Source organism: Centrocercus urophasianus, unplaced genomic scaffold (assembly GCF_019232065.1).
Source record: "Centrocercus urophasianus isolate 14NV4802_14NV808 unplaced genomic scaffold, USGS_Curo_1.0 seq_1003, whole genome shotgun sequence".
Lineage (NCBI taxonomy): Eukaryota > Metazoa > Chordata > Aves > Galliformes > Phasianidae > Centrocercus > Centrocercus urophasianus.
Genome location: NW_024884147.1, coordinates 33,309 through 41,661, shown reverse-complemented (window position 1 = coordinate 41,661; position 8,353 = coordinate 33,309). Strand labels below are relative to the sequence as shown.

Below are 8,353 nucleotides of genomic sequence, written 5' to 3'. Positions count from 1 at the left end.
AGGATTACAGAATGGTTTGGGTTGGAAGGGACCTTCATGGAATCATAGAATGTTCTGAATTGGAAGGGATGTTCATGAAATGATGGAATGATTTGAGTTGGAAGGGACCTTGATGGAATCATAGAATGATTTGCGTTGGAAAGGATCTTCATAGGATCACAGAACGTGTGTTGAGTTGAAAGGGACCTTTATAGGATCACAGGATGGGTTGAGTTGGAAGGGACCTTCATGGAGTCACAAAATGGTTTGGGTTCTGTAGTGTTGGTTCTGGGAATGCTGCTCTTGTCTTCCACAGAATTGTGCCCATCTTCCAGGGAGAGCACTGAGCCATCACTTATCTTTCCTGAAGGCTTGGAGCCGTGTCAGGAGAGGACCAGGAGGGGGTTAAGGAAAGGTTCTGCACCAGAAGCTGGTGGGCATGGAACAGGTTCCCCTGTGGGCAGTGGGCATGGCCCCAAGATGACAGAGCTCAGGGAGCATTTGAACAGTGCTCTGAGACATTGGGGTTGGGTGGAGCGAGGAGTTGGACTCAGTGGGTCCCTTCCAACTTCAGGGATTCTGTGGTGGTTTGGCTGAAGGATTTGGATAGGTGGGATCGACGTTGTGTAGAAGTCAGTGAGGCCAAATGAGAGATGTGACACTTGGGCCACAACAACCCCATGCAGCACTACAGGTTTGTGGCAGTGGGGCTGCCCTGTTACGTTGGAGTGGAGCTGGATGTGTGTCCTGGAGCACATGGAGTGTGATTAGGGGGAATGGAGAGCAGACAAAGGTTGCAGAACTACAGTAGCTTGGAAACTGCTTCACTCACTGAGGGCTGGAGCTGACGCTGGGGTCATCCTGTCCCCGCTGCCCTGTTTTCAACCTCCCTTCTGTCACCCTGAGCTCCGAAACCGCTGAGTTTTTCTGCTCTTTCCATGGAGTCCTGAGAACATCAGGGAATTTTCCAGCGCTCACCAACCCAATGCAGATGCTGAGAAGGGGAAGGGCAGGAAAATCCCTTGAGATTTGGAAACCACGTGAGGAGTTCTGGGGTTGGAATTACTCGGGAAGTCCCCAGGAAGCAGTGAAGCACTGCGGGGCTGCGTTGGCAATGCGAGGAGTGCCACCTCCCGGAGCATCGTGCCCTGCTTTGGGCTGGATTAACTCTACTCCCTGAGGTTAATGTGGGGCTGTGTTTGGATTTAAGAGAAATAAAGTTGCTAACATACCGATGCTTTAGCCTCAGCCCCACTCTTCCTGCAGCAAAGGAGGGGCATGGGGCAACGTGCAGCCCCATCCACACTGCTGACCCCCATCCCCTGCCCTGTCTCGCAGTTCTGCCAGCCCAGCGGTTGGCAGCTCTTCACAGAGAGGAACCCCCCCACCTTCTTTGTGGCCGTGCTGACCGACATCAACTCAGAGAGGCACTACTGCGCCTGCTTCACCTTCTGGGAGGCTGTGGAGAGCGCGCAGGTACAGTGGGTGTGGGGCTGGGGAAGGGGTGGGGGCTTCTCTGGGTGTCCCCTTGGTGGAAGAACCTGGGATGAAGGATTGGGAAGGGTGTCTGTGCCTGAACTTGGGCTGATATCTGTGTCACCACAGCCTCAAAGCCACCCCAGGAATGGAGAAGAGGAGGAAGAGGAATCGGCTTCTCCTGTCCAACCGGCACAGCTCTTTGCTCCCAAGAGCCTGGTGCTGGTGTCAAGGCTGGACCACGCCGAGGTGTTCAGGGTAAGTGCATGGGGCAAGGAGAGGCAGTGAGCAGCCCCAGCATGGAGCTGGTAGTGCTGGGAGCAGCTGGAAGCTCAGCACGGGGCCGACTCCGCACCCAGCGTTGCAGAACAGCACAGCCACCCAATTCTGTGAATGCAACACCCGTGAAGAACAGCCCGTTCCTTTGGGGACCTTTATCTCTGCCACCTTTGTTTTCTCCCAACTCACTGTGTTATGTGGCTGTGACAGGTCTGGGAGGGCATGCGCTGCTTGCAGGTGGCACCAGCTGCCTTGCCCTGTGCTTGTGGTGCGAGGGATCCAAAGGAGGAGTCCATCTGGGGCATACAGAAGACTTGCTGCCAGCTTGGGTGCTGGGTGAGCACCTCATGTGGAGGAGGAGAGCTCCATCACACTTCTGCCCATTCTCCCTGTTTCCCTCCCACTGTGGGGTATTGCTTCTGGGCAGCTGCTTGGAGCTCTTGCTCTCAGCCTGCCCCAGCGTGGGGTGCTCCATCAGGGTGTTCAGCCACCACTGGGATTGAGAAGGACTGTCAGGGAATAATGTCACCCTTTCTTCAGCCTAGAGCTGTTACAAATGTTAGGCTTCACAGGATGCTCCAATCTTCAGCCTAAAGCTGCAAACTTCAGGCTTTCTAGAACACCAAAGGCACATCCTATGGGGACGGCTGCTCCCACCCCAGCTCAGGCACAGGGCAGCTGGAGAGGGGTGCCAAGGACCACTTCCAGGTGGGGGTTAGAGATCAGAGAATTACAGAACCATTCAGGTTGGAGAAGAGCTCTGAGATCACCAAGTCCAACCCCAACCCACCCCCACTGTGCCCACTATCCCCATGTGCCACATCCCCACGTTCCTTGAATACCCCTAGGGATGGGGACTCCTCCACTGCCCTGGGCAGTCTGTACCAGTCCTTGACTGGTCTCTGGGGAAGAAATGTTCCCAATACCCAACCTGACCTCCAGGGATGGAGGCTGCTTGGCCTCTGGGCAGCCTGTGCCAGTGCTCTGGCACTGAACCATAACACAGTGCTGTGTGTAGGTAGAATCGCAGAATCATGGAATGTTTTGCTTTGGAAGGGACCTTTGTAGACTCATGGAATCATGGAATGGGTTGAGTTGGAGAGGACCTTTGTAGAGTCACAGAATGGTTGGGGCTGGAAGGTCCCTCTGAAAGCCACCAGGTCGGTGTCTCTGCTGTGCTGAGCATTCCCCATCTGGACGCAGTGCTCCTTCCATCCCCCAGCTTGTACTGACGGTGGGGGTTACTGGGAGGTGTCTGACCATGAGTTGGGCCCATGTTGGCTGGTAGGGGGTCACAAAGCAGCAAGTGAGATCAGTGAGACCGACAGAGGAACATGTGAGCAGCAGAGATCTTGGATCATGAGTCCATTTCCCTTGTTGTGAGCAGTTCATTGTATGGCATCGCCACGTCTGGTTGGGGTTTGCCTCCGCAAAGCTGAGATTCTCTGACATGCACAACTTGTTTGGGGTTGGAGGGCAAAGCCAGGTGAGCCAGGCTGCTGTGGGGGAAAACAGCTCGTGCTTGGGGATGATTTTGGCTGAAATTGGGTCATCTGGTTTATTGCAAGAGAAAGACATTTCCTGCAGAGGTTTGTTCTCTGCATGGCAGTGGTTCCCAGCCCATATTACTTCACCAGTGTGGGGCACTTGGGGTCAGTGGGCACATGGGAGGTGGGCTGGGATCAAGCTGGGTGTTCTCAGGGGTCTTTTCAAATCTTCAAATGGTTGTGTGATTCTGTGATTTCTTGCTGATGTGGGGAGATGGTTTGAAGAGAAAAAGGGTTCCTTGAAGACAGATTGCTCAAATTCTTGATTGATTGGGGTGGTTCCAGCAGCCAATCCATGGCACAAAGGACGTGCTGCTGGACACTGCCCTGTGATGCATCCTGTGCTGGTGCCGATGCTCGCTCCCAGTGCAGAAGAATCAGTGCCCAACCCTCAGGGAGAAATGGCTCCTTCCTTCATGCCCTATGTTTGAGGCTTTGAGTGGGACCTGATGCAGACCTGCAGGGACCAGGAACCTCCCTCTGCTCATGGTGACCTGGTGGGGATGGCAGGGAGGGTCAGTGTTGCTGGCTGGAAGCAGAGTGCGTGCTGTATACCCCATCTCTGCTGGGAAGGGCTCAGGGGGAGAGGTTGGAGGGAAGACCTGAAGCACTACGGCCAAGACCATGGGCTGAGCTCCTTCTTGGGGACAGGCACTGGGCAGGGTGGTGCTGCTGGGGACCAGGAGGTGGCTGCCTCCTGCAGCGACGCTCAGCCACGCTGTGCTTCCCTCTGCAGAACAGCCTGGGCTTGATCTACACCATCTACGTGGATGGGCTGAACGTGTCCCTGGAGAATATCATTGGGAACCTGCTGACATGCACCATCCCCATCACCGGTGGAGCCCAGGTGGGTGCCCCCAGCCTCCCTGCACTGCCTCGTTCCCAGCCCCATGGCATGGGGCAGAGCCATGCTGCGTGGCTACGTTCTGCTCCTGCCTGCCTGACCCTCCTGCAGGCAGCAGCTCGCTGCACCAGCTGCTGGGGGATTGCTGCATGCCCTGCTGCTGGCAGGGCCTGGCTTGTGCAGGCAGCACCTTTCCAAGTGCTGTAGAGCAGAACAGTACAGCTCCATCACCTGGAGCAGCTCAGCCTCTGGGGCAGCTGAGAGCACCTCGCCGTGGGTCAGCAGCTTTGTTCCTTCCCCTCCACCCCCCCAGGAGCTGCGTAGATCAATTCATGCTGTGCAAATCCCTGCTGTGGTCTGTGGTCTCCCTGCATCAGAGAGTTTCCCGCTGCTCTTCTTGGGCCCATCTGAGCGCACAGAACATTGCTCTGGGTCAACAGGCACAGGCTGTGCATGTCTGTGGTCCCAAGGTTTGAGCACAGACTTAATAGGAAGGGCATTTGGGGCATAGGTAAATGGATGAAACATTGGCTGTGTCTTCAGAGCACTTGGAACCAATGGCATGTGTTCCACTGTTCAAGTAGTTCTGAAACAGAGGAGCAGAACTGAGTGAGCTCCCATCCTGAAGACATTGATGCTTTTTCACACCCCTCTGTCCAAACTTCCCAAGCTTTCTGAGCATTAAACATTAAAGCAGCACAGTAGATGAGTTCCCACTTAGATATCATACCTGACTCCTGGAAAAGAAGGCACAAAATGAGGTTTGGTAGCTTCTGGTTCTGCTGTGGAAGGTGCTCCCATTCCAGGAGGGCAGCAGGTGGGTGAGTGAAGGAGATGGGAGAGGTGGGCAGCTCCCAGGCTGACCCTCTCACAGAAGATGTTTGAAGACAGCAGCACAGCCCCTCTGGAGTTGTTCTGCCACACTAACACTTGGAAAGCAGCTGCAGAGGTGGCACGTGTCCCTGCACTCAGCCAAAGGCAGCACTGCAGCTCTGTGCCTGCAGGCAGAGGCTCTCCCCACCGCCGAGCCCTGTGACCCCAAGGGGGTTTTTGCTCCCTGTCCCCATGCAGGCTGTTGGTTTGGGTGTTTTGTGCCGGGCACAGGCTATGCTCTCAGGCTGACCTCGTGCCCCTGGAGCAGTGCTGGCCCTGGGGCTGGCTGCCAGTCACACCTGGTGCTCTGGAGAAGCAGGCAAGCCACAGCTGAGCCCATGGTCGTGCCTGGCTGGGTGCGGGCACCCAACAACATCCCACCCCATCTGGTTCCTCCCAGCTGGAGCCCGCACACAGCAGGAGGAAGGCAGTGAGCTGTGCTTTGGCCACTGCCATTTGTCACCTCCCCATTCTGGCAGGATCCATCTGTGCCATGGGGACACACAGCATGTTGCAGGGAGGACGGTGTGTCGGTGGCACTCCCCTCCCTGTGCTTTCCCTCTGCCCCCGCCGTGTCCAAACGCTCTTTCTCAGTGTGGTGGTGACTGCTTTGCTTTGTCTGTGTGCACCTCTCCTCCTCTGAGAGCTCTGCTCCCCGCTTTGTGCCTCTGTCCCCCCTCATCCAGCTGTGTTTGTGCCTTTCTAACCGACTGTGCTATCTTTGTCTGTCTCTATCTCAGCCTGACGCGGACGACGAAGCAGCGGTACGCACACCTTTTCTTTCTGGGGTCTGTGTCCTCGTTAGCCCCTTCTCTTCTTCCTGTGGAAGGGTCGTGCAAGCAGCTCTGGTGCTGCCACATCCACGGGGCTGGTTCCTGCCCCATGGCATTGCTTCCCCATGGTTAGGAGGCTCGGCTTGCTGCTCGGGTGCAGCTCAGGGTGCTGGCTCTGCCCGGCCAGAAGCCTTTATTGGGAGCAGCCCCCTGAGCCCACAGGGCTGAGCGGGGAGATGGGGCACATGGCCAAACCTACTGCAGAGCAGCACGGCCCTGGAGAAGTGCTCATTGATGTGACGCTGCCCTCGTGCCTCTGGAGAGAGGCTGAGGACCTGCAGGCATCCCAGTGCTGTGGTTTGGAGAAAAACTGCCCAGGAGAAGAAGAGATGAGGCTGTGCCCGCTGTGCTCCAGCCCTGTCCTGGGGGGCACGGAGCTGCTTCTTGGGCACTGTGGTCCTGGGTCCTCGTGCTGGCCCCTTGCTGAATGCCACCCCATCACCTCCTGCATTTTCTTGCAGCGGACGATCTCGCTGGGTGCAGGGGACAGGCAGGTGATCCAGACACCCATCAATGACTCGCTTCCTGTCAGCAGCTGCAGTGTGGCTCTGCTCTTCCGGCAGCTCGGTGAGACTTTTCCCCACACCTCTTTGCCAGTGGGTCCAGTGCCAAAAGCAGCCCAGGGCTCAGCTCCAATTGCACAGCATTGGAGAGAGCTACCCTGGCTCTGCCCTCCTGCACGGGGCAGCAGTGTGCAAGCAGTGTGCAGGGGCAGAGAATCACTGAATCACAGCACGGCCTGGGATGGAAGGGACCTTGTAGATCACAGAGCCATAGAGTAGCTGGGTTGAAAAGGTCCTTACAGATCATGGGGTCATCATTGGATTGGAAGGGACCTTATAGATCACTGAGCCATGAAATGGTTGGGTTGGAAGGGACCTCTCAGCTCTTCCCCTGCACTGGGCTGGGTCCCCCTCCTCCAAGCTCAGGCTGCTCAGGGTCCCATCCAAAGCCCTGGGCACCTCCAGCGGTGGGGCACCCACAGCTCTGGGTAGCAGCACCAGGGCTGCATCGCCTCTGGGTGAAACATTTCCCCCCTATCTGACCCCATCTCCCCTCTTCCAGTTTAAAGCCATTCCCCCGTGTCCCATCGCTGTCTCTGTGCAGAGCTGCCCTCCTCCTGCATATCAGCTCCTTCAGGCCTCCAAGTGCCTTTCCAAGGGATGGGCACCACGGGTGCCCCCCTGGAGGGTGTCAGCTCCTCTGCTGTGCAGGATGTGGAGATGAGGAACAGGTTGTGAGGATCTGTCCTGGAGCACAGGAGGGGAACCCTCTTTCTGAGCACTGCTCTCTCCCTTCTCCCCAGGCATCACCAATGTGCTGTATCTCTTCTGTGCAGCGCTCACCGAGCACAAGATCCTGTTTCTCTCCAGCAGCTACCAGCGGCTCACCGATGCCTGCCGGGCTCTCCTTGCACTTATGTTCCCCCTTAAGTACAGGTGAGAGAGGAGCTTCAAGCCTCAGACTGAGCTGGGGCACTACCTGGGCTACCTAACACCCCTTTCTCCATAATTACCTGGGCAGTAATTATTTGTGCTGTACACATTGCTGGTGCAGGGTGGGCTGTAAAGGATGTGCGTGGCTCTCAGAGCTCCTTCCCTGGAGCCTTTTCTGTGTGCCAGTGCATCATTGAGCCATGGAGTGGCTGGGTTGGAAGGGACCTTATAGATCATAGAGCTACTGGATGGTTGGGCTGGAAGAATCCTTAAAGATCACAGAACCGTGGAATGAGAGTGGTTGGGATGGAAGAGTGTTGGTGACCAGGAGAGCGCTGAGGGCGTGCTGTTGGGCTGTGCTCCCCCAGGAAGGCAGGGAGCAGATGCTAGGTCCTGGCAGGGCTCAGCTGGCTGCAGCAATGCTCATCTCTTGTTGCAGTTTCACGTACGTACCCATCCTGCCTGCACAGCTCCTGGAGGTACTGAGCACGCCGACACCCTTCATTATCGGGGTCCACTCCATCTTCCAGTCGGAGACACAGGAGCTGGTGAGACCCCATGAGCTGGCAGCAAGGGAAGCAGTGGGACCACAGAACTCAGAGCCATGGGGGTGTGCAGCTCCCCCAGTGCAGTGCCCCCATGCAGCTCACCCCAGCAGCTGTACGCAGTGTCCAGGCAGGTTTGGATCTCTGCACAGAAGGAGACTCCCCCAAACTCTCTGGGCAGCTGTGCCAGAGCTCTGCCACCCTCACAGCACACAGCTCTTCTTCACACTCACACACAACTCCCTGGCCTCCAGTCTAGGCCCACTGCCCCTTGTCCTGGTGCTGGGCACCACCAAACACAGCCCAGCCCCTTCCTCCTCACCTCCAACCCTTCAGATACCCACCAGCATTGCTCAGACCCCCTTCAGCCTTCTCTCCTCCATGTGCACAGCACTGGGACTCTCAGCCTGTCCCCATCAGGAGCTGCTCCAGGCTCCCACCATCTCTGCACCCTCAGTGGGCTCTCTCCAGCACTTCCCAGTCTGCCTGGAACTGGGGAGCCCCACAGTGGGCACAGTGCTGCAGCTGTGCCCCCCAGTGC

The 8,353-nt window shown here is 56.9% G+C and overlaps 1 protein-coding gene across 1 annotated transcript in view; it reads left to right on the top strand.

Annotated features, from left to right (window-relative positions):
• Positions 1–8,353, top strand: part of SBF1 (SET binding factor 1) — a gene marked incomplete at its 5' end in the record, with an annotated part of 33,143 nt that overhangs the window by 3,227 nt on the left and 21,563 nt on the right. Inside the window, 6 exons of the mRNA XM_042830835.1 lie at positions 1,318–1,455; positions 1,585–1,713; positions 4,018–4,128; positions 6,293–6,398; positions 7,138–7,270; positions 7,707–7,815. Of these exons, the coding sequence (XP_042686769.1) occupies positions 1,318–1,455; positions 1,585–1,713; positions 4,018–4,128; positions 6,293–6,398; positions 7,138–7,270; positions 7,707–7,815 (726 nt within the window). The remainder of the gene's footprint in view (positions 1–1,317; positions 1,456–1,584; positions 1,714–4,017; positions 4,129–6,292; positions 6,399–7,137; positions 7,271–7,706; positions 7,816–8,353) is intronic.